This window comes from Scophthalmus maximus, chromosome 3, assembly GCF_022379125.1.
Source record: "Scophthalmus maximus strain ysfricsl-2021 chromosome 3, ASM2237912v1, whole genome shotgun sequence".
Lineage (NCBI taxonomy): Eukaryota > Metazoa > Chordata > Actinopteri > Pleuronectiformes > Scophthalmidae > Scophthalmus > Scophthalmus maximus.
Window position 1 is genome coordinate 8,950,946 of NC_061517.1, and position 26,637 is coordinate 8,977,582.

Sequence of the window (26,637 nt, forward strand, 5' to 3'; positions counted from 1 at the left end):
GTTCCTGTAATTTTGACTTGACCTTTTATTCTGGTTCAGGATAAAAACATCTCCCTTGGTTTGGTAATTTTCAACATTACATCAACTGGCTGGATCTTTATCTGCATAGTCTCACTATTAAGAGATGAGGGTTTATTTAGAATACCACTCACTGTGACCTTTTAATAACACATTAGGATTTGTATAAGTGGAAACCAGGGAGACACTTTCCCTGCGACGCATTACGTACAAACATGTGACGGTGCCATCTGTCTGGCAGGGCGGATGCACTAAGATTAGGACAATACTACATACTACATCGAACTACGTGCAAAAGTATTGTCGATGTTTGATGGATTAGTATAATCTAAAACTCACTTTGACCATTTAAAGTCTGCAGCCAGTAGCGCTTTGAGCTACATGCTAACATCTGCCAACCTGAGGCCCCGGGTGGTCGGGTACTTTAAAACCAAAACAACTTTATTAACAATTTCTTGAATCTTTAAGCAATTAAATAAATTCAATAGCATCAGTTAATGCATGAGCAACTTTTATTACTACAAGATTTCTAATTAGAACAGCTACACGTCTGACTTTTACGGCTGTTATTGGCTTATGAGCGATCTATGAGTCACTGGTTAATCAGTTATTTTGAAGCCATTGAACGCAGCTACTTTCGAACAAGGCACAGTTTGTAAAAAGGTTTCACAGTGTGCAATTGAAGGAATCATTAATGATACCTCTTTGGTTGCCAGATTGTGAAAATCCTCATCCGGCATGACACTTTGAGCTGTCTGTTTCTACTCAGTAATAATGCAGTTACAAATATTGCTAAACCACTAATAAGAACTCTGGCAACACAAAAGTCAGTCTTATCAATAACTGATCCAAATGATGTAGGCTATTTATCATTAACAAATCGATTATTTTCAAGTCTGTTTTTGTTTTAAGTCCACTAAAAAAAAGAAAAACTTGAGTAAAAGTTGTTTTGGTTATAAAAAACCCTGGAGCATTGGTCTTTGAACCCGGTTTCCTGTGTTCATAACTGATAAGAACATGGTCCTCATTTCTGTTTGTTTATTTTTTGGAGGGTTGCTGTGTTGCGTTCAGGTGCACTCGGGCTTCGTGTTCACATGAGCCGTATGAGGCAAACAAAAAAGAAAGTTTACTGCAGGTTCCAGGTGCAGCGTCGCTGACCAAGTCATCCACTGAATCAAAGAGTGGATGGATGGATGAGTCGATGATGGTCTGTTTTGCACCGTACAGACGATGGTCTACTGAAGTTGGTCTGGTGAACTAAGAAGTTTACAGCTTATATTGTTTGCTTACTGGCACATACTGAACCTACTTGTTCCGTCGCAGTCCCGTCCAGTGTATGATTAATTGACATGTGTCCTTGAATAACCCCAATCCTCCCTCTCAGCAGGATAAAAAACCCGAGGGGAAGCTGCACCCTGTTTTCAGCTGCTACCGCTGAAAACAAAGATCCCAAATTGGCAACCTGGAGCCTTTCAGGAGTCTGTGAAGTTACCATTAGGTTTCCTGCAAAGTAGAGAGTGATTCATAGTATTTATGAACCAGTTGGTTTCATTCTTTTTGAGTGAAAAATGACGTGATGATATAAAATAACAGCTTTAGCGTATCTATTGTATTCAGACTGTAAACTAAAAGTCAGTCAAACCATAAAGCCAATATTGTTGTTGATTTCTTTTTTGTACCTGGTGTGAGTTTTAGGCTTTGTGATTTCCTACGGCATTATAATATGTCTCCTCTTGACAACACATTCACATAAAAAAAGCTGTAAAGATGCAATAAAAAGCAAAACACGTGATGGTTTCCGGCACAAAACCTTTTTGTTTTTAACGTGGAAAACTGGAGGATGTCGCTATAATCTGCAATATGTAGATCCATCAAAAAATAAGTTATGAACAAACACCACAAAGTTTTTATTTTACTTAGGGGAACTCTTGTTTTATTTTTATTTTCTCTCTCGCACAATAGATCAGACAGCGTCTGACCAAAATAGTATAGAGTATGACACTTGGAAAAATATGATGTGTGTGTGTGTGTTTGTTAGTGTCTAGCTTGTCATCAGCTGACGTTTAACTGTATAAATCCCTACGAGGGGCTTATCAGTTTTTGATTGAGTCTTGATTGCAAGCCTTTGTCGGGCCACTGTGATCTCTCAGAGTAGTGAATGGTAACCAAACAGACCATAGACGAGCAGGGGGGAGACATACAGTATTACCTTATTAGGCATTGTGAGAAGCTGATACTGCACTGGTTTACATTTCCCAGATAACAGACCATGTGCCACGAGAGGACGGGGGACGGTGACAGGCGAGCAGGAATCATCACAGCATATGTGCTCGTGAACAAACATGTTTGTGTGTGTGTCGGAGTGTGTTTAAGAAAGAAATAAACATAGAAGAAGGAAGACTAAGAAATGAATGGCTGTATAACTCGATGCTGTTTCATTTCATCCACTTCCAGCAGATCATAATTCGAGGCCAACCACTCACTATTAGAACAGCCCAGCCTTTCTCTTCCCCTGACTTGTCCTCTGTGTTTCCAACATGAATAAAGTGTCAGACGCGCGCACACACACACACACACAAACACACACACACACACACACACACACACACACACACACACACTTGTCCCCCACCACTTGGCTGTGCTGTGCTGTGTGTGTGTGTGTGTGTTTTTGTGTGTGTCAGACGCAAACACACGCACGCACACACACACACACACACACACACACACTTGCCCCCCCCCACCACTTGGCTGTGCTGTGTGTGTGTGTGTGTGTGTGTGTGTCCCACCACTTGGCTGTGAGTGTGTGTTTGTCGGCAGGCAGCAGTGGGAAGTGGAAATTTACAGTCTCCCACGTCGCTACCTGAGCTGTCGGTCACTGCGCGGCTGCGTCCAATCTCCACTTTGGATTTAATTGTCTTGGGCCAGGGGGCGGGGCCTGCCGTCAGCTCCGCTCGCGCTGACCCGTGTCCGCATAAAGGCGCTGGGCTCAGAGGAATGGTGACAGCTGAGCGAGAGCAGCAGCACACATCGTCGCAGCCATGAAGGAAATGTAAGTTGGATGGATTTCTGTGCCGGGGGTTGGAGGCTCGATTTTTTTCCGTTTTTAAATGTATTCTTTTTTTTTCTTCTAGAAAATAGTCTAATCTGTTGGTATTTTACATTGTTCGTATTTTTTTGAAAGGGTTCAACAAACAAGAGAAAGTCCTTACTGTATTTTCTTAGCGATTCATGTTGACGACAAGGTAGGTCGGTGGTGTCAATTGAACAGGACTTTCTGAGGTTAACTTGATTTCAGGTGAAGTGCGCGCGTGTGCGCGTGCGCGTGTCTGGGTTAAACCCCAAGGACAAGTTGTCTTAAGTCTTATCTGATGGGCAGACAGCCTCCCAACAGTACGCAGCCAGGTGAAAGCATACGGAGAGCAGAGGAGAGAGAACGGACACACACACACACACACACACCACACACCACACACACACACACACACACACACACACACACACACACACACACACACACACACACACACACACAGAGAGAGGATGAGAAACCGAGTGGGCAAGCACTGATCCAGTTATGTAAGGAGGTTTGAGAATGGAAAGCGGTTCAAGTTGACTTGTCATGCATAACAGGAAGAGAAAATCCTACAAAATTATGGGATGCATCACACACACACACACACACACACACACACACACACACACACACACACACACACACACACACACACACACACACACACACACACACACACACACGGGGGGAGGATGGAGGGTTGTTAATTAAGTGAGGCCACACATATAGTTCCCAGTAGGAATGTGAGTGGTTTCAGGGAGTCTTCTTCCTGTAGTTGTTGGAAGAAATGCCCGCTCCTGAGTTGTGCATGTGGTCCTCATCATTCACTGACATTACTGGGTTTTTTGTTGTTGTTGTTTCTTTTAAGTTGCAATCCGCATGCTCTCCACAGATTTACACTTTGTCTTCGGCAAAAACTAAACTCAGGTTAATGTTTTGGAGTCATGACACTTTTCTGTACAAAATGTTCTTTCATCTGAGCTCCAATGAACAAGTTGGTGTAAGTTTTTCTTTTTTTTTGGCATGCAAGAGTTACCTTTTCCACTAGTATTACAAATAATCTTACAGTATGATTAAGTATTGCCTACTTCTTGTCCCTCATTTGTCCTCAGGAGCCTGAATCACATTCAGTCATTACACGACTTGCATAGTTATTCCTGTCTTATTAGTGTTTCTTTTTGGCTCAAGCACAGATACAGGACACTGCGGTCGGTAATAGCAAATCCTGTCTTTCTTGGAAAGACGGTTTACAGTGTAAACACCTAAAGCTGCTGTATCTTCCTGAGCGCAGCCAGTGCTTGAGGAATGCACAGGGATATCTTCCCTCTCTAAATTTGGATTATGATGGGCTGACCTGTTGCTGATACAGTAGCATAAGAAAAAGCAAAGCTTTGTCTCAGGTTCAAGCGAGGTCTTAAAGGCGCGCATCGTGTCCAAACAGTCCTTTTTCCTTTTCCTTCAGTGACAATGTGCCCCCCTCTGATCAAAAAAAAAATCCACCCCGATGACGGTGTGAAGTGGCACATGTAGTAAGATGTACAGCTAATAAAACAAATGAGGTGAATATGCAGATTCTGTCAGCAGGTGATTGTGTTGCAGTTTAATCAGAGCAGCATGGATATTAGATACTTGATATACAGTAGAGTACATGGTTTTACTTCAAACAAATCAGTATGTTATCTGTAAGCTGCCTGACTGAATGATTGAGACTGATAAAGAAACACAGTGGTTATTCTCCCTGTTTGATTGCCCTGGTATACGCCGTATTGCACAACCTGTGTGTCGGACTGGTTTGTATTTAATCACCAGCTTTCGTCGTGCAAGACCTAAGACAAGCGTTTGCATATATTTGATTAGTTTTGATTTTCTAGTTTGATTTCGCTGTTTGTTTCAGGATAAATCAGATGCCCTTACATTTTTCTAATCTGAATGACCCCCATGCATCAGTCTTTCAGATTAGCATCATAGTACTGTATATCATGTACGCAATCCGGAGACGGCATTATCTCCCTAATGCTCCTATCTGCGTCTTATCCCTCTCACCTCTGTCCCTGTTTGTCTCCATCTCTCACCATTAATGTGTCCTTTTCCTTTTCGCTGTCCACAGCATGGCACAAAAAGAGAAACTCCAATGCCTGAAGGACTTCCACAAGGACACCCTGAAACCTTCACCGGGGAAGAGCCCGGGCACGCGGCCCGAGGACGAGGCGGAGGGCAAGGCTCCTCAGAGGGAGAAGTGGGCCAGTAAGCTCGACTTTGTCCTGTCTGTGGCCGGAGGCTTCGTTGGATTAGGAAACGTCTGGCGGTTCCCGTACCTTTGCTATAAAAATGGTGGAGGTAAGCGAAAGATAAACAACAGATTCCAGAGCCAAGACATTTAGTGTTGATTATAGCTACAGGATTACCCAGAGTTCCCTGCATCCCTGTTCCAGGTGCATTTCTTATTCCTTACACCATCTTCCTGTTTGGGGGTGGCCTGCCCGTGTTCTTCCTGGAGGTTGCACTGGGCCAGTACACTTCTGAAGGAGGGATCACCTGCTGGGCCAAGCTCTGCCCCATCTTCACTGGTCAGTCTGAACACCTTAACACTGCATATATTCTCACACAAACACACAGAAAGAGAAGTTCTTCATCGACGTATTAACATCCTGTGACAGTATTATTATATGCTGAGTAAAACGCTCATTTGTGGACTGTTTGCCAGCCCATCACAGGGCCGACATACAGAGACAAAAAACACATTCACACCTGGGATCAATGTAGAATCTCCGATTTACCTAAATCCACTCTGCATGTGTTTGGACTGTGGGAGGAAGATGGAGTACATCTTCCTCCCACAGTTTTTTGATGTACTGGGAGGAAGATGGAGTACATCTTCCTCCCAGTACATCAAAAAAAAACACGCAGACAAGGGGAGAACCTGCAAACTCCACACAGGCCCTGGTTTTTTGGTCGGTCCAAACCTGGATTCGAACAAAGAACCTTCTAGCGACAGTGCTAACCACTACAGTCATGCTGCCTCAGATAAACATAAATAAACAAATTCAAATCATACAGCCATCCCTGGATTGCTGATATGGTTTGTATAATTGATGAGTTCTTGGTTACCATGAAAACTAAACAAAAATGAATCTGCATTTAAAACAATGTGATCAGTTTTGTTCACGTTAGAATGCGCTTGATTTGTTTTAGCATTTAGGATATTATAAGTTGCACATTCCTCTGTGACAGAGTTGTTAGGGTAGCGGAGTTGTCACATGCCGGCAGACCAGCTAGAAGGGAGTTGCAGTAGTCCAGGCGTGAGCTGACATGAGCCTGCACCAATACCCTGCGTCGCACTCTCTGTGAGGAATGGACTTATTTTCCTGATGTTGTGGAGGATGAATCTGCAGGAGCGGGTTGTCACTGCAATGTTGGCAGCGAAGGACAGCTGGTCGTCCAGACTGAGGTTCCTTGCAGTTTGAGCTGGCGCCACCACAGAGTTGTCAATGATGATGGAGAAGTCGTTGATGGGAGACGCCTTCCCTGGAAGGAAAAAGCATCTCAGTCTTGTCCATATTGAGCTTCAGGTCGTGTGTCGACATCTACTGAGAAATTTCAGCCAGACATGCAGAGATTCGTGCTGCCACCTGGTTTTCAGATTGTGGAAAGGACCACATGAGTTTGGTGTCATCTGCATAGCTACGGTTGTAAAAAACCAAGTGAGTGAATAACGAAGCCTAATGACCTGGTGTACAGGGAGAAAAGGATGGGGCCCTGAACAGAGCCCTGAGGGACCCCAGTAGTAGGTTGCAGGGTTCAGTCACAGATCCTCCAAGTAACCTCTGTAAGTGCGGTCCACAACTGGAAGGTGGTGATGTAGTGGCAGGTGACTAAGGATAGTACCTCACTGGGAGGGAGTGGTGAAAAAGAGGATAGAAAAGGAGATGAGGAGTAGGGTATAGGACTGGTAGCATCAGTAGGTGTGTCAAGAAATGAGGAGCGATCTTTTTCACAAAGTAGTTTACAAAGTAGCTTGGAAGAAGGGAGGTGGGGAAGTGGGGGGATTGATTTGAAAGGATTTAAGGGGTTGGAGAAGGAAGATTGAATTTTAGATTTGAAGAAAGAGCTTTTAGAAAATTTCCATTCCGGATAAAGTAGCATACCAGTGACTTGCCCTCTGCCAGCAGGTCGAGGCATGTGGGTGAAGGAGTAGGCTGAGGAGAGGGCAGCAGGAGTAGAGGTGCTGTCAGGTGTTCTCCCACAAAGGACTCCTTAGAAAGACTCTTTGTCTTAGTATGAGGGATTTTTCGTATGATGAGGCCGAAGCTACCGCTTCAAACAAATGGTGACTTTTCTATACAAGTGCTGATTGCCCAGTTGGCTACAGCAGCGCTAACCACACCCCTACATTTAATTGGGGATTGAAACAACCTGATGACAGAGGAATACAAATTTGGTCCCACTGACGGCTGAAAACAAAATGTTTCCACCTCAGTCATTGAAGATCACAAAAATTTTACAACAGACAGCACAGTTAAGCAGAGAGTGCCAATTTCCTAAAGTAAATATACTCAGCTAATACAAGCAGTCCTTGATGTAAGATATACCCGTAGTCAAATGCACAATAAAATAAGGCATGCTAACGGCTAACCACAACAGAAACCCTACTTATATTAAATGTGCAATGACTAACCGTTAAAGGGGTAGAGTTGTTAGGCTAAAGTTCATCTTCTTTGCATGTTTGACCAAAACCTGTTTCAAATTTGGAATTCAAATTTTGGGCGCAGTTGCCTGCAATCTGTAGTAGAGGATTGGGTTGACCTGTAGGACGTCATCAGACCGAAGGGCAGTTTTTAACCTGACACCACATTTCAGAATGGATCTGGTATGTCAGCATAAACCTTGTGTGTGCTACAGCCAGATCTACGGCCCATAAAACTATCTGGGATTCCTCTTACAGTATGTGCAGCCCCCTGTACCTTTGAGCGACAGCTGTAGCACTGAGCCCCCCGCAGCAGCTGCTGATCACGCGGGCAACATGTCATGAAAAGAGAGGAAACTGTGTGGCACCGGATCTCTAGCAGCTGCCAATGGTCTCCACTATTCAAGGAATGCTGAGGCTGCTGCTTGTCCATCTGGTGCGTCTGATACAGCAGTGGAAGTCCACAAGTGGTCGCAAAAAAACTGGCCATTGACAAATCTCCCATTGTTCTTCTCGCCTTGATGTGTTTTTATCACTGTGGGATAAAAACACATTAAGTGATTTATCACACAGTGATAAAAACACATGAAACACATACACTGTAAACAGAAACAGGCACGTGTCATAGAATTGAGTTGTCTATCAGTTTACATTTGGTATGTGGGAATGACGAGGAGGGGGCGATAGAGATGATGAGTTTAAAAAAACGTTGGAAGAGTACTGGGGATTTCTGTGTCCAGGTTCAGAGGAAAGTCATCTAAAAATAGCTTAACACCAAGGACATTATAACAGTTGATAGTAGAGTCAAGAAGGGAAGTACATTATGAGTTGGTTGTTATGTGTTTGCCATAATCTGCTTTCAAAGTTGTAAAATTAAACCACTGAAGGTTAGATAAACACGATTTTCAGTGACGATCAATGTTTTCACAACAATTTATCACATGACTACTTACTGTGAAGGCAGAGACAAGAGACAATTGCAGGTGTAAACTAAGTCCTCACAAAAGCAAAAGCTTATTTGTGAAATGTGGCTCTTAAAAAGACCAGAAAACCATAATGCTGATTTTGGGTAATATATTGAGCTGATGTTGAAATCCCCCCTTTCTCTCTCCAGGTATTGGCTACGCCTCTGTTGTGATCGTATCGCTACTAAACATCTACTACATCGTGATCTTGGCCTGGGGCCTCTACTACCTGTTCCAGTGCTTTCAGCCGGAGCTCCCCTGGGCAAAGTGCAAGCAGCCCTGGAACACAGAGCACTGTGTGGAGGACACGGTCCGCAAGAACAAGACCCTTTGGTTGGCAGCCAATATTACCAACTTCACCTCCCCTGTCACTGAGTTCTGGGAGTGAGTATTCACTGACTGCATGTTTAATTAACACACGCACACGCAAACACGAACAATACACTGGCTACTTATCTTGCCAGATTAAATGCGTGTCAATATTTGTTTGGAGCCACAGTACTTTTAGTCGTCTGCCAGTTTATTTTAAACTCTATTTGTTCTGTTTGCACCTTTTCAAACTGAAATAACAACTGGAATTCCCCAATATTATGGCCTTTTATTACGCGTTTGATTTTGCTGATAATTCATCACAACAAATGGTACGGAATCAGAAGTGTTCACACAGCGTGAGACACTTGTAGGTTTAAATTTTTCCCAAATTGATATTCCCAACATTTAAGTGTATGGGTGGTCATGAATTATTACATGACTTCCTTCTTTGAGTGTGTTTGAAAATGTGCAAGATAACTCTTTACTGCCACTAACATGTACCTGTGTAACCTCTGTAGACACAACGTCCTGAGCATCTCCTCTGGGATCGAGGACATAGGGCCCCTGAAGTGGGACCTGGCCCTGTGTCTCCTAGCAGTGTGGGTTATCTGCTTCTTCTGCATCTGGAAAGGAGTCAAGTCCACTGGGAAAGTGAGTGCTGAAGTGTATACACATCCTGTACTCAATGTGTTGCCTGGATGCCGTTTGGCCTTTACTTTATACTAACAAGTCAGAGACAAAGCGCCGTTGCTCAGAGAAAACCCACAGGCTTGGAAACGAGGTTGATTTAGTTGGTTTAGAGACACAAGTCTCTGCACTGCCCTGGAAGTCACTTCTTGGCCAGACTTTCTGTCGGCTGTAAACAGTTGACTGCCGCTCCTCGGCTCTCTCTCTCTGTTTCTATTGGCGCGGCAGAAACTGGTGCTGTGTCTCAATTAGTGTAACTCCATACTCACCCTTGCTATTTCGAGAACATAAGTGTGTTCACAATATGACAATATGAAGCACAAGATAAGGGCTCAGATGTTGTATTTAGAACAAAAAGTCAAGGTCAAAAAGTGAAACTATGGACATGTGCAATTACGTATTTCCGCCCTTGTTGTTGTATGTAGACTGACAACGCATTTGCACTTGTGTTCACAATGTGACCTGTGCCTGATCTCCTCCAGAGGTGGTCTGGGCCGACAGTAAAAAATATTCTTTTATTCTTTTTTTTATTTTTTATTATTATCTTTGTCTAGCAGCTGGAAAAATATGCGTTAGAACAGGGAAGTAGTGTTTTTTCCATTATATCTCAAGGTTGATGAGTCATTAACCTCTAACTGTTCTCTTGTCCTGTCTAGGTTGTTTACATAACAGCGACTTTCCCATTCGTGATGCTCATTGTGCTGTTGATTCGTGGTGTGACCCTGCCGGGGGCATCCGAAGGGATTAAATTTTACCTTTACCCTAATCTGACCCGCCTACAGGATCCAGAGGTAGGATTTATTTTCACAGCCAAGCTGAACTCCCCCCTTTACATATTTTACATTTATGACTGCAGGTGTTAAAGGAATTGTTTGACAACTGACTTGGGAAGATCAATACAACTCTATGAAGCTACAAACCTGCAGCCAGTTAGCTTAGCTTAGCATAAGGACTTGAAACAAAACCATCATCTTTAGAACTTTTTTCTTTTTTTTGTTAGTTTGATTTCATGTGTTGATGTGTCATTATGCAAATGCATTGTGATTAAACTATGTCTTAAACAGAACATGATGAGATTTCAGTTTAAATTGGTGACATTACAAAATGATATCCCGCTCAAGATCTATGGGTATACTTACTGTGATTGTTATTCTGTTGTAGATCTATTTGATTAGTGGTTGCAATATTTTAAATATTCAAAATTTTTAAGTAATGGATCACATGACATTAAAATGATCTGCCGCTCCTTTCAGCTCAGTGGAGCTTTGTGGCATCTTTCAGCTTACTGTTGTGTGCAGAATGACCTATATGAATGCTTATGTTTGCTAGATATCCAACTTGAAATTTGATGATGTGCTAATGTTATGTTGACCACTTGATACTGCTTCTCGTCGCCAGAAAATCAGTTATTGCAGGCGTAAACAGTGTGAGCAATCTCTCCTCAGGTGTGGATTGACGCAGGAACCCAGATTTTCTTCTCCTATGCCATTTGCCTGGGAGCCATGACGTCACTGGGGAGTTACAACAAATACAAATACAACTGCTACAGGTGAGCCTCGTTTCTTCCGGGAGCTGTGGGACTGTAGTAGTGAGAGCAACTCGTGTCAGAGACGAGTTGCGTGAATAGAAAATGGGAACTCCGGTTCCACCTGTGTCCATTAACAACCTCCATGACATATGTGTGACATAGGGACTGTTTGCTGCTGGGAGGCCTCAACAGCGGTACCAGTTTTGTGTCTGGCTTCGCAATATTTTCCGTCCTGGGCTTCATGGCACAAGAACAAGGGGTGGACATTGCCGATGTGGCAGAGTCAGGTACGAGGGTCCAAGGTGATGGCAGCAGTGATGGTGGGTGCTGCTGCTGCTGCTGCTGCTGCAAAAAAGGAAAAAGAAGGAACAACAATTGGGATCTTGGAGATTTGAAATTAGTAAATCAAGCATCAGCAAAATTTAAGTGATGGAAAACTTTTAGAATTTATTGAAGTCTCGGAAATGATGCTGCTGAAATGTAGAGGTATCGGCGATTGCACACTTCTTGAATAAACGCCCTGAAAGAAACAGACCGGTTAATTCAGTGTAAAATACATTATGTTCCACCTTTTTGAGGACAGATTACATCGCATTGGTCAATTGGTCTCGAATGTGTTACAGAGCTCCTGCACTGGGTCATCATCATTATTACAGTTGCTCAATGCCATCAGGTGTCCTCATGTGCCACATGCAACCTGCTCATGTCATTTAGTAGCTTTACATATTTTTCTGACCCAGGGAAGATTGGCACCCTTCTGTATGTACTCTACTGTATGTGCACTGACACCCTGACTTGATACCTACTTCTGTTAACAAGCTGTGGATCTCCTGAGCGAGGTGGACGCCATCCGTTCTGTTTCTGCTTTCCCTTTATACTGGACTTTGAAGGAGATGCGTCTTATTACAGCATGCTTGCTCTATTCCTTTTTAAATCACACTCTTGCTATCTTAAAGACTGCAAACTCCATATAATGTGAAACCGAACTACAACTGTTTGACAAGCACAGTAATTATGTGATGGACATAGACATTCATGTATGTAGAATCCATGTCTACATAAATGTAGACACGCATAGTCTACATACACATTCCATCGTTTATGAAAACGGAAACAAAATTCATAAATTCAAGCACATGTTCTTTTTGCTCAGCTGTTAAATTTAGGCACTAGTTTATGTGATTGTTGACTTTGTCTCCTGCAATAATGTTTACTGTTGAACTGTTTTGTGGCTTTGCTGAAATCCTCATCTGTTTCATTTAGGTTAGGTCAGATTCCACTTCCACTTAGCACCAGTACAATGAACCACAGTTAAGCATCTTATAAACAGGAGCAAAGTGCATTTATAGATAGTATAGATAGTATAAATATAACCATATACACCAGTGGTGCAGTGCAGGAAAAAAAAAGATGTACCTGTGATAGATACAGAACAATATGTAAAGCAGTTATGATGCTATATGAAAAGAACCTAATAAATAAGAGTCGTCCAATTTCGTGATAGACAATATAAACTGTTGGTAGGTATGAACACTGTCAAAGAGATAATGTTTACAGAACATGTTTGTTGATATTTGTCCTGCAAGTAAAAATAAGCAGGACGCATGTAGCGTGAGAAAACCCCATAACCAAAGAATCAACACTCAATCCACTTAAATTGAACTATGTCAACTGTTGGTCGAATTAGATTGTATTTGCTGCCGGACCACACTCAGCGTCTCACGCTCAGTTTTTACATTATTATTATTTCACATCCCCTTACCGTTTGTCGTCCAAGCTGAAATCAGATAGAAATGTTAATTCTGACCGCTGCCCCTTTCCCCCCCTCCCCTCTGTGTTCTCCTTCCAGGTCCTGGCTTGGCCTTCATTGCCTACCCCAAAGCTGTGTCCATGATGCCGATGCCAACCCTCTGGGCCATCCTCTTCTTTATCATGCTGCTGCTTCTGGGCCTCGACAGCCAGGTCAGTATTTTCATAATTAATCTGCCGTCGAGCTATATACTGTACTGTACATAATAGCTGTTTGGTATAATGCCCATTCATTTCATACAGACACCTCCCAGGTTACATAGGTTAGCTGGCTCCTGCCCCCCCCCCCCCCCCAAATGTGTAAAACACATTTAGTGTCTCTCAGATCCATATCTCGTCTTCAAGGTGTCACATAACTGACAGCCAAGTAATGCAGCCTGTTCCCACAAAAACATTTTATTGCCACACTCGATTGCTATGTGAGGTTTAAAGCCCCTTTCATGCTCTGCAATGACACAAGTTAAGTTATTTATGAAGCTGACAGAAGTTTGCCAAGTGTTCAGTTAGTTAGTCATTACAATAGCTCACGAGCCTTTACCTCGCTATGAGATGAGGCAGAGCTTTGATTTAGACAAGTTAATCTAAGGAGACAAAACCCAAGTGTACACCAGAGGGATTCTCCGACTATCACATTTCCTGCCTCCAAGTGTAATTCTACTCTTGTGCTAACTCAGTCCGGCAAATGGAAGGCTCCTCATCTCAGCCAACTGCGAGATCAGGCCAATACTCTATATTTGAGCGCATGTAAATAGTCGTGCAAGTGCAGCTATTTGAGATGATGCCAGTGACAGTATGCGTGTGAGTGGGTGCATTTCTCAATCATAAATTTCATGCAGATTTGTAGTACTGAATGCTTTATATTGTTAACCTTGCTCGCACACATGCAGCTGTCATGTAAGGGGCTTTTGTTTAGTTTTCATTCAACAAAGGAGTGTGCCCTTGGTGCATAAAGCTACTGGAGTTTGATAAATAGAACAAATTTGATAAAGTTATGTCATTATGTTGCTCATGAAGCAATGATGAGGCACGAGAAAGCAAGAGAGAGAGCCAGACGTTGATTTATTTTTGTTTTTCTGTTTTCTTTTCGGCATTTAAATAAACTTTACACACTTGCTTGGTAGCAACAAACCAGTGTTGCAGAGATAAGTCTTAAATTCTCATTACTGCCCAACAAAGACGGCTCTTATTCTCTGCCTGACACAAAAAAGAGACGCTGATAATCTTCTTCTTTTCTTTTTTTGCTGTTGTCCTCTGAGAACCTAATCGTTTCTTTTGCCCCCACAGTTTGTGGAAGTGGAAGGACAGATCACATCTATTGTGGATCTGTATCCAGCTCTCCTCAGGAAGGGCTACCGGCGAGAGATCTTTATAGCTGTGATGTGTTTCATGAGCTATCTCCTGGGACTCGCCATGGTAACGAAAGTAAGTTCACCAACAGTCAGTTCGGTCACTCCTCTGCTGCTCAACGTGTTTAGAAAAGGAGACGCCGCCGAATATTCGGCTCAACAGCAGAGATAACAGACTTTCCACTTGACTGTCGGCGGCTGCATTTTTACAACCAAATATGGCTCCCCACTGCATTCACCACTCGCATCCCATGTGCTTGTTCCATGCTGCAAGGCCGTTTTCCGTTTAGCCGTTAACCGTGTGTCAATGACGTCTCAGCACCTGTTAAACTCTGCCTCTATTGGTAGACTGCCAGCATTCTTTTGAACAGTTTTCCAACACCCCCCTGCCCTCTCTACTTTAATACCCCCCATCTATCTCTATGATTTTCTTTCTTTCCACACACATCAGAGAGATAATTAATGCCGTTTTCGGTCTTTTCTCTTTTCCAGGGCGGCATGTATGTGTTTCAACTCTTTGATTACTATGCAGCCAGCGGTGTGTGCCTTTTGTGGGTGGCATTCTTTGAATGCATTGCTGTAGCCTGGGTGTATGGTAAGTGGAAACAACTCCTGTGTGGCAGGTTACTGTAGTGTGTCGTTTTTCAAAGTAATGATCGTGATTTTGGAAAAAAAAAAAAAAAAAAGCACAAAGGTGTCCTTGTGATTCATCAGCACTAAATAATTTTAACTGCATGCAGGGGTGTGGTAAAGGGAGGTGGTTTACTGGACTGTGATTCGCTATCCCTGGTTCCCGCCCAACAGATTACACCCATCATTATTAATGAAGGAAGAATATTCAGCCTATGAGAAAAACCCTCTTCATTTTAACCACACTAAAAGGCCCCTACTATTCAAAAGACAGATTCAATTTCTTACTGCGTGTGATTTTTTTTTTTTTCCACCTACACACTATGTTCTTTCAAAGTTAAAACACTTTTTTGGATATGTACATGATAAATTCAGGCTGTAGTCCATCAAATCTGCTTGAGTGTTCATGTTATTATGAAAACAAAAGGTGAACCAAATTTGAAATAAGAATCTCCTACACAAAAAATTAAAAGTTTTCATAGTTTTACCACCTCTGGACACTAAAAACCGTGATGAGGGTGAAATCAAAATAATAAAATAACAAACAGCAGGTACACGTAAAGCACTGAACACACCCAAATGAACAATGCAATAAAACATAGTTCATAACAATCAACACAGTGCAGGCATGAATATTGACCCAGTAAGCTAGTTTGAACAGTCTGAGCTTTATCAGTTTATAGTATAATGGCAGGCTACATGGCCAAGCATGGTGCAGCTTATTGCACACAATAGAGATTAAGGGCTCATAAACCTGCTAATTTCCAAAGGTAGCCATGAAGGTCATTCTACAAATGAAAAACAATAACACGTGAACAAAAGAGTGATGATTCATAAAACATATGCAAGCACTTGCGTAATTTCCTTATTCTGTTTGTGTTGGACAGGAGTGGATAACTTCTACGACGCAGTCGAGGATATGATTGGCTACAGACCAAATCCATGGATGAAGTGGAGCTGGACCATCATCACTCCTGTCCTCTGCATGGTGAGAGCTCAGAGTCAGTTCACTGTGTCGGAGAGTTCAGAGATACTGTCGTTGATGATGTGGCAAATATTGAGTATTGTCATACTAAGGTGACAGCGAGGTGTATGACTTACTGTGTACTGAAAGCATCATGTGTTTGTTTCCTAGGGCTGCTTTGTCTTTTCTCTGGTGAAGTACAAGCCCTTGACTTATAACAAGGTGTATGAGTATCCTGACTGGGCCATTGGTGTGGGCTGGTGTTTGGCCCTGTCCTCCATGATCTGCATCCCAATGGTGATGGTCATCAAGATCTTGCAGTCCGAGGGATCACTGATCGAGGTTAGCTGACATAACCAAATATGATAGTTTTAAATTTTGGGAAATACCCTATTTCATTATAAACTTATTTTTTCATTCTTGTCGGGAGTTTGGTGAGACTATCGATCACTTTCAAGTCGATATGTTTATTATTTTAGAGCTAGGAGATGGTTTTTGTTTGGCATTAAAGGAGACATTATGCTCATATTGATGTTCATGATTTTAATTTGGGTTATTCCTTGAAAAGGTTTACATGCTCTAATGTTTAGTAAATGCATCGGTTTCCTCATACTGTTCATTCATCCAGCTCCTATTTTCAGCCTTCTTACCATGTGCATTCCTGTTAACACTCTGTTTGTTATTTCTATTTTTAATTTCCTTATGTTCATAGCTAGTGTCAGCTGATGTTTGTCCCTTCCAATATCAAGTCAAGTTTATTTCTATAGCGCATTTACAGACGGCTGAGCCGCACCAAAGTGCTTCACAAGAAAGTGCTTATGTGCAATAAACAAAGAATAATACAATAGGTAAAGAAAATTTAAAAGGTAACCAGGGAACACTATGCACTGGCACTTAAAAAAAGGAGACACTAATCGAAGGCTAGTGAAAAGAGGTGGGTCTTTGAATATTTTTAAGTCCCATTTAGAGACAGGGCTGCACGTATGTGCAGGGGGAGGCAGTTCCAGAGTCTGGGGGCCGCTACTGCAAAGGCTCTGTCCCCCCTGGTTTTTGGTTTTCATATCATATGATGGAAGGGGCATAGTTCAGTTCCGATTTGTAATTATTAGACATGTATATTTGGATTTTGCTTGGCCAATAGTGATCAACCGACATGCTAGATATCTCGAATTATGTTGTCTGCCATTTAAAATTTAATCAAATTTTAGCCCTTAGCTGCCCCCGGTTACTGATGATTGTTTGTCTAATCTCGTCTCCTTCCTTCAGCGGATAAAAGCAGTGGCGGCCCCGGCCAAGTCAGGTGTGAGCTCCCGCCCGAAGGAGTACAATGTGAAGGGCGAGTTGACACTGCCCCTGGACCCAAACGGGAACAATGGCTTGATCAAGCCCACCCACACCATTGTAGAAACAACGATGTGAGCGCTCTCTGTGAGAGGAATATGATTGTTGTGCTATCTGTGTTATCATATTTGCTAACCCTGATAATGGTAGGTGCACATTGTCCAATATATTCACGTTAGAAAATACTCCGGTTTGATTTTTATTATGTTATTGTTGTTATTTTTCTCTTGAAATTTTTTTTTTCTACTATATCGATATTGTTGATGTTACACTTGTTGCTGTAGTTGGCACTGATCTCATTTTAGGCAGTATTTTGAGATAGAACATGTTCAGTGTTTACTACCTTTCTGTTGATTCCTGGAGAAATTAGGATTGGATGCTTTTGGGGGGGGGGGGGGTTATGATAGAAGAAATTATGAAATTTTCACTTAACATGAATTGAGTAACAAGTAACTAACCATGCAAAAGGTAGAAAACATCTAAACCCTTGCTTGACTGTGACAGTCTCCCTGCCCAAGTTTACTTCTGATCTATTATTGTCGTTATGTATCCCACAGTGAAAATGAATGTATCTATTGCATAGACAGAATTTTGCTGAAGTTCAATAAGGCCTTGGCCAAATACTGTAAGAAATGCATTCATCCAGAAGAAACATCCTGTAAAACAACCAAGACAAAAATAATAAATAAGGAAAAAAAACCCTAATGAAGGAGTCAGGAAAAATGGAAAGTGGCATTTTTAGTATTTGTACACTGCCTGTGTGACTGCTATAGTCAGTCCCAGTGCATTTATTGAAACCTCTCTTTGCACTTTATGTCATTTCACCTTTATTTTAGTATTTGTTGTATTGTTGCAGGGCATTGCAGATACTATTGCAACACATTTCAGGAGGAAACGTTTTTAGCTTCTAATTTTTTGATATTGTAAACATTGATATACAGTATCTAGTTGTCTCCCTGATACGAAAATGACAAAATAGGGTAGACATCTCAAAGAATATTTTGATTCATAATTAGTAGTAGGACCTGTGAGAACATCACTTGAAGTAATAACATTAATGTTTTTTTCTAAAAATACTGACAGCTCTCTCCATCATTCTCATTTCAATAGCAGAACTACCACTGGATTCTAGTTTCTAATGTCTATAGTTTGTTTGTAGAATTTGGATTGTTTATAATTCACGTATGCCTTTTTGTAACAATTTTATACTGTACATCATATTACACCATCAATGAATAATCATTTTACGTAAAATTCTGCAATTTCTTTTAAAATATTGATTATATGGTGAGCCCAGATGATATTTTTCAGTGTGCAATATTCATTGAAGCAATGGCATTCTCTACTCATTTAAAATCCAACAAAATTAAGGTAAATTTTATGTTTATTAGTGAAACAACTTCTACAATTTAATGTGAAGTCTGAAGGAATTGTTATACTGAAGCATGTGCAGGACTCACCACTGTGCTGCTGCTTTGTCCATAAAAAAAATCTTTGTGCTCGGAATTTCATGTGTACCAAAGTATTTTTGTCTCAGTTGTCCCCTTTGTGAGGCACATTGCATCATTCTATAGAGATTACAAATAAACATCTTTTTCTTTGGATCCATTTGTATTAAAAATTGTATTCTCTTTATATATCTTAAGGCATTTATACATAATTCCTGCAAAGCGTATATTGGCCCCCATAAATACATTTGACACTAATATATACAGTTACCACCTTATTAAGTACACCTGATTGTACTGGTGCAATCCAACAACTGTTCAGCTATGTCTACTTTTATGATTCCTGTTATGTTTAGTTTTCGTTGACACGGTCAAAGGTTTTAATTCGATTAAATGTTTTAGCATTAAGGTCATAGTGCTTGTATTTCCATGTTTGACTAAAATTTTGATTTTTAATTAGGACGCCTGAATAATTACCATAACTGACCAGACTGACATGGTAGCAATTAATTGTCATTTTAATGTATGAATGAGATACCAATGAAACTTACCACTTACCAGTTCCTTCTGGAAAATGTACAATAGAAGATATTAGTCTAATACTTAAAGTCCCACCTAAGTCCTTCATTATCTGCAATTCATACCAGTACGACGTCTCTGTTGGTAACCTTTTTCTTTACTTATCAAAAGTGGAAAACATGTAATATTTCAACATTTTACTGAGCCCACGCAAGTTTTTTTTCTTCAAAGTCTGAAAATATGTAAAGGATACATATATGGTATTTGACCAGTTCAATAGTGACTGGTTCACAACATCAACCATGCTTGAAACGTCGTGATGCTATTGTACTCACTGCTCACAATGATAATGGTTACATGTCAATGCTGTATTCACACAACGTAGGCAGCTGAACAAAAAAAGTACCCATTTTCTGAAAAGTAAGTGGTAAAATGTTATTCCAATAATCCGACGTGGTCAGTCACGTTTGTAGATGTTGTCCAGTGATAGTATATTGGAGCTTAGTTCACCATCTTAGTTTAGTGTGCACACCACTTAAATCATTACAATTTCTCCTGGGTGAGTGCCAAATGTTTGACCTAAATTGTGTTATTTTTTTTGAGTCATCTCTCTTAAAACCAAAAATATCAACCTCCATAGTTGTGGCGCTATAGAGTGGATCACCAGTCAGTCGGATTCATCCTCTGGAGATAATGTCTAAATAAAAAAAGTCATGGCAATCTTTCCACTAGTTGCTGAGCTATTTTTGTAGACACAAAATCACAAACCAAAACTTGGCATTACACCTCCTGTAAGTGTTGACACCCTTTCTGGGTCAGTGTGAATGATGTCTGTGGGGAGAGCCAAATTAAACAACACGCCATTGAGGCAATGGAGAAAAGTCATCTATGGATTCATAACTTTATTTCCATAAAAAGAAATACATTTCTTAGTTTATAATAAATTAATTAACAAAAATAAAATAATATCAAATAAATCTTTCAAGTTCCGTTGAATTAATTCCTGACATTCAGGGAGGATGTGGAAATAAAAAAAATATGCAGCCACATTCATATCACAGCCTACATGAAGATACTACACTGTATGTGCATGTACTATAAATAAAAAAGTACTGCATACCATGATACACTATACAGTAAAATAAAGATACAATATATTAAATTAATATAAAACCTTAAAAAAAAATCAGCATCAGTATACAACATGACATTTATTAAAAGACATGAGTCTGAAATAAGATTGATAAAGGTTATCGCCCCAAGGACAAAACAGTCTCTGAGGCTGCTATAAATAAGACCGTAACTCACAACATGTTCACATCAGGAATTCAAAAAAGAATTGTTTATTTCCAGAGAGGCAGCTTGATTTGTAGGCCAGATTTGTTACGCAAATGCTTTTTAAAAACACAATTTCATGACGCAAAAAGAGGAGCACACTCACAAAAATCCAGTTGGTGCAAATGGAGATTAATCCAGTGTCTTTTTTTGACAAGGTGGAGATACTCGCCGAGGACAAACATTAAAGCATGCTTAACATGCTTATAGATTGTCAGAGGAGAAAAACAGCTACCGCAGACAGCAACACACTGATGATCAATCCAGTCCAGATGTGGAGAGAATTCATCACTGAAGATCGAAAAGGCATTTCATCCTCTGTTTTGGTAACGGATGTGATTCATTTAAGTAAACTCGGTGATAGACCGTGAACCATATAAGACCGATTCTGGTGCAATGCCACATACAGAGACTCGGATTCACGCAGTGAAATGTGAAAAAGTGAAAGGGAAACCTGAACTCTTTGACTGTAATAGAGAAATGTAGGCATGCAGAGCGTGAAAGTGAAAACAATATCTTTGTAGACGTGTGTTTGGGTCAAAAGGACAGTGACCAAAACAAAGAAATAATTTTTAATTAAAATTAAAATTAATTAATGCAAAAACTGTCAAGGGACATCCGCTTTAGAACTGAAAGGGAAGAGTGTCTTCAAAAGCATTTGTGGGACGAAAATAAATAGGGCTTTGAAATTATACTTCATACTTGGAAAGTAGTATGGAGCATTCTGTCTATTTGCAGGCACTGTCCCTTCTGTAGGGCGGGCAGTGTGGAGACTGGAAACGTGGGCAGTGAGCCAAGACATGGCTGAAATAATTCAGTCCACTGCCCCCCTATTTATGTGTGTATGAGTGTGTGTGTGTGTACGTGTGTGTATACTGAGTGATGTGCATATAGAAGAGTCTTTTGTGCTCAGCATAAAGAACAAAATTCCACTTCATACAACTGGATTGTTGTTCTTTGAATGAGAACAAGCAAAAGAAGGTACATTTGTGCAGTGCGTGTGTGCGTGTGTGTGTGTGCAGTGTTTGACTCTCTCCAGAGTGGAGACGAGAGTGTTGACATCCTGGCTCCGTCGGAGGCCATGAGTCCCCCGTTATATAACTCTACATGTGGCTTTGCCTCTGGAGGGGGAAGGTGTTGTGTGTGTGTGTGTGTGTGTGTGTGTGTGTGTGTGTGTGTGTGTGTGTGTGTGTGTGTGTGTGTGTGTGTGTGTGTGTGTGTGTGTGTGTGTGTGTGTGTGTGGTGGGGGGGGCGGGGAGTGACTTAAACTGCCAACAGTGAACACATGCACTTGTAACTTTGTGAGTGACAAATGCTTTCGGGGGGTGGAGCGTGGCGGATTGTGTTTGTGCATGTGAGAGGATGGTCTGCGTGCTGAAAATTAGTGTGAAGGTCTCTCTCAGAGGTACAATGTGACAAACCGAACCGGGCGTGACGTGTTAGTGTGTGTGTGTGTGTGTGTGTGTGTGTGTGTGTGTGCCAGTACTGGTGTGTTTCAACAGCTAGTGTCCGTCTCTGCCCCATCACAGGGCGATGCTGCTGGTCATGTGTTGGGGAAAGCAGAACAGTGAGTTTGAGGGGTCGTCGCAGTCATCGGGCAGCCCGGTGTCTGCTGCCGCCAGTGGATTCCTGCTAATGACCAAGTCCAGACAGTCGCCAGCCTCCATAATTAGGGGCACAGTTAGACAACAGTCCAAGTCCCTGGTTCTCACACGGTTCACCTGGAAGATTACAATAAACGACAGCAATCATTTAACATGCTATTGAATCCCCGTTAGAATAATTTGTCATTTTGAAATCGGAGACAGCTAACTGATCTTAGCCTAACAACTGCGGGAAAGAACAAACAAAAAAATCTGCCCATCAGAACCACTGAACCCAATTAACATATTGTACAGTATCTCATCTTTTGGATCCAAACGCTTAAGTGTGAAAACAACAGATTGTGGTTTTATGGGGTTATGCGCCAGATTATTTCTTGACCATCTGTTAGCCTGGAAATATCACAATAATCTCACAATAAATCCTTACGATAACATAGCATAGACTATTTTCTCCTAGCAGTTACACTTGCTTCCAGTTTTTTATGCTAAACAAAACGTAAAATTATGAGGGTGGTGTCGATCTTCTAATTTCAGTCTTGCAAATAAAGAGTATTGCCCAAAATGTTGGACTATTCCTTTAAAGATGAGGCCTAGAAGCGACAACAGTACCTGAAGAATGCGGTCGAAAGGCCTTAAACCCGCCTGGTCAGCTGGGCCATCGGGGCGGATCATGTTGACATAGACCCCTTTCTCCAGGAGCCCGTCAGATACACTGAAACCAAAGTCATGGCTCTCATGGTCTTTCCTTATTGTCACCTGCAAACAAATGGGACCTTTGAGTTACACAGATTGTAGCCTACAGCACAACTCATTCGTAAATGACTGCAGAAGCTTCTACACAGATTTAAAACAGGATTGTTAACAGTTGACACATGGTGATGTATGATGTAAAAAGTCATAAAACAATGGGTCCTGTTGGATCCTAGTGACTATGCAAAACAGTGTCTTTTATCAGATCCCACAAAATGCCCGCAACTCCACTCCTCTAGTTTCTAAACAGGCTTTGCATTACAAATCTTGGATAACCTCCTTCTGCGTTTGTCATACGTGAATGGCAAAACCAGTTTTCCAGACATTTTCCCAAGGTCATGTCTGAAGAAAAAAAAGCTACAGAGTATCTCAGTATACATAATAGTCATAATGGACATTATACAGACAGAATTAACACATGACCAGTGTTTTTCACAGTTGTAGTAATTGTAGCACAGACGTCGTTTTGTATTTCCAGTTTACACTAAACAGTTACAGTATCCACAGCCAAATGCCCCCGTATCATTTCTCTCTCTCTCTCTCTGGATTTGGAGCTACACTAATGAGGTCAGCAGTTTAACCATAACCAAACAAAGGGCTTTAAGGTAGGACATTACATGTCAATGGAAAATGTTTTTTAACGGCTGCTCTGCAGCACTGTGATGTGCTCTGTTAGTACTGGCCCAGTTTCTTCCATTCAGTCAGTCAAACGCAGCATGGTGAGATGCATAGATGACAGCAAACGAGTACTCAAGACACCGTCTGGGTTCATAGCATGTGCACATGCTCAGGTAATGTTGTATAATGAGTGCTGTGTGTTTTTGTCATTCACGTCGTGCAAGTCCTGACTGGCCGGGTATCCACTGGGTCCAGTTATACTGTACTGACAGGAGCAGCCAAGTAGAGGACGCACGCAGGTCTTCGCTCTGTAATGGGCAGATTCCCTCAGGACACTGTTGTTTGTACCTCTTTCATCAGGCTGTGAGAGCGGTTGGCTGATCAGTCAATAGTGGTACAGATGTTTCGGATTATACCTTGCAGATTACAGTGGAATTGTACGTAGAAAATGAGGTTTCGATGAAATGTATGAGGTAACGACACGCTAGTTCAAGGGAATAAGAAAATCAGTTAGATTAGAAGAATAATAAAACCTTTGTGTTGAAGAGCAAATACATTACAATTGTATTATTTTTATAAGGTAAAAGTATTTCAAATATGGAATACTAGATATTTACTAGCTTTAATTTACACTGTTACTGTATTGGGGATTAAAACATTAGTCTGAATATGAGAATACCGTCGCAGGGTTAGGGTTTCCAGTGTGTTCCATGCCAATTTCTGTTTGTGAATTCATTGTTTTGATGAGAAATGTTTAAAAGTCACTCTCCCTAAAAAAAACAACTACCTTGTGCAGGGCCAGCGTTGTACTGGACAAAAGGTCGCAGGGGCCTCCTTTGCCGCGGGCTGGTACATCTCTGGCTCCAGTCGACATGTTCAGGTTACTCTTAGTCTTGGAGTGGATTCCCTCGCATTTAATGGGACTAATCTCCGACTGAAACATCAACTCTTCATTTGTCTTGGTCTCCTCTAGGTATAGACTAAGTGCACTACCTGTCATGGATGCCTGAAAGAGACAAAAAAAAGGACAAAATATAACAGGATTATTAGAGAATCATGTATGAAAAAGAAAAACAACCCAATTTATATTTGGACAAGCAAACACACACACGTACGCACACACATAATCTCTTCAGCAGCGTACACAGCGCCTGATTAGAGGCAGACGCACTGCGAAAAGGTCTTCCTCGGTCAGTACAGCAGTGAATGTCTGGCCTGTCTTGTCAGATTTAATAACAGATTACACACTGCGGTGATTACTATAATGCTTCGTCTTGCATGATCATTTAGGTCGACATAATTCTATGAATGCATGAGGACAGAGCAGATGGAGGAGAAGAGGGAATGGAGGAGGAGGGGCGGACCTACCTCCAACTCCCTGAGAATCTCCGACTGGCCGCAGGTCTCGAGGTCCTGCAGAGCCTGGGACCAGAAGCTGTCCTCCTGGTTCAGGGTGCCATGGCAACGAGGGGGGCTGACGAATCTATGACAATGCAGGAACCAGAACATGAGAGCGGCCCTGCAGTCTGGAGGCCGGTACTGCCTACTTTTTTTGGGCTGCACGCTGGAGAGTCCCTTGGAAAATCGCTCAGGACCACTGTGAGGGCGTATTTACTTGTGGAAAGCTGAAACTCGGAAGAGTCCGCTAGACTCTGCCTTTAAAAGTAATGTAATTCCCCAAAAAACTGAAAAGTGAGAGTGTGTGACACAAAAGTTCAGGGGGGGGGAAAAACAAGTCAAATGTGAAGAGAGATAAGCCTGAAGTATCCTTGGACGCTTCGGGTGCTTTGATGAGTTTTTTTGTTGTTGTGGACAAAGGGTGACAGAAAAAAGATGTGAAAACACCAAAGAGCTTGTGGGCAGTTAGTAAAGCAGATGAGAGAGAGAATACCTGAGAAAAAAGAAAAAAGGACAGTTTGGAAAAGCACACAATGTGAAGGCATACAACACAAAATGAAGAGAAAACGATACCGAAAGTGCCGTTTAAGTGAATCCAAAAAGGGCAAAAGAAAGAAGCTTTTACTTTGGCACAGTGGAGGAAAAAGTACTCGGATCGTTTACCTGACGGAAGTCTTTAAGTGCTTCACGCATTTGAAATCCAACTTACATGCTCGGTTCTCTGTATTAACTAAGCATATTCACAGTCTTTCTTCTGGTTTGAGTTGTGGGCTCGGTCATCACTTGATTTGAAGCTGTTCTCTAGTATTGACTTCATTGTTGAGGGTCATTGTCCTGCTGCATCAACCAGCATGACTTTAACCCTGTACGCATTTAATTTAATACTTTTGTTTGTTGAATGGTTAAATGGAAACATTCAAGATTCACGCATCACTTTAACTTTGGGTCCATCACTGCACATTTAGACATTTTCCCAGGGGAGCTGAAAAGTGTCAAGCTGCTCTTTGGCAAACTTCCGTCATGTTTCCACCTTTTTTGATTCTTTCTGAAAGCAACAGCTTCCTCTGCGCTGTCCTGCTGTCAACACCGTGCTTCACGCAACCATGCACCATGGCTTTTTGTGTGTGGTGGACAGAGATGTTAACCAGCTCCCATGATTCCTCCTTTTTCACGTCATTGAGCATCTGGGTTGTGTTTTTGGAGTCATCATAGCTGGGTGCCCACGTCTTGGGAGAGCAGCAGTAGTGAATTGTTTCCATTTAACACACGCTCCTTTGTCTGACTGCGGACTGTGCCTTTTCCAGCTTCATGCAAATCAAGAGTTCTTGATCAAAATTCTTCTGAGATCACAAATCAAAGGGCTCCAACCCGCACCTCCAATCTGCTTTATTGGTTGGACTCCAGGTTTATCAAATGGTTCACACATTTTTTTTTCCAACCTACACTCTGAATGCTTGAATGACATGATGATGATTTGGTATTATTAGTTTATATAGACCTATTTGGCATTAATCTAGTATTTAAATGAAATTACTTGATATTTAGAGGGGATGTGAAATCTCATCGGAATAGAAACAACCAACTATGGCAGTCAGATAACTACAG

General features: G+C 41.6%; 2 protein-coding genes across 5 annotated transcripts in view; one reads left to right on the forward strand and one right to left on the reverse strand.

Moving 5' to 3' along the window:
• Window positions 1–2,896: 2,896 nt before the first annotated feature.
• Window positions 2,897–18,964, forward strand: LOC118317458 (sodium- and chloride-dependent taurine transporter). Its single transcript, XM_035646164.2, has 14 exons — window positions 2,897–3,070; window positions 5,202–5,431; window positions 5,527–5,661; window positions 8,893–9,127; window positions 9,574–9,706; window positions 10,399–10,533; window positions 11,188–11,291; window positions 11,433–11,557; window positions 13,120–13,232; window positions 14,364–14,501; window positions 14,918–15,020; window positions 15,943–16,043; window positions 16,191–16,361; window positions 17,286–18,964. Exons 1-14 carry the CDS (start codon window positions 3,060–3,062, stop codon window positions 17,436–17,438), a joined length of 1,887 nt encoding a protein of 628 aa, XP_035502057.1. The 5' UTR covers window positions 2,897–3,059; the 3' UTR covers window positions 17,439–18,964.
• Window positions 18,965–20,233: 1,269 nt separating this feature from the next.
• The window catches only part of LOC118317457 (glutamate receptor-interacting protein 2-like), a 30,230-nt gene continuing 23,826 nt past the window's right edge, over window positions 20,234–26,637 (reverse strand). Inside the window, exons 21-24 of one of the 4 annotated variants that reach the window (XM_047330960.1) lie at window positions 25,003–25,117; window positions 24,422–24,640; window positions 22,876–23,022; window positions 20,234–22,383 (exon numbers count right to left, since the gene is read on the reverse strand). In XM_047330960.1, the coding sequence (XP_047186916.1) occupies window positions 22,186–22,383; window positions 22,876–23,022; window positions 24,422–24,640; window positions 25,003–25,117 (679 nt within the window). In that variant the 3' untranslated portion in view covers window positions 20,234–22,185. Of the gene's footprint in view, window positions 22,384–22,875; window positions 24,641–25,002; window positions 25,118–25,155; window positions 25,526–26,637 lie in introns of those variants that run through there. The other 3 variants (XM_035646163.2, XM_047330961.1, XM_047330962.1) reach the window with 3 other exon arrangements.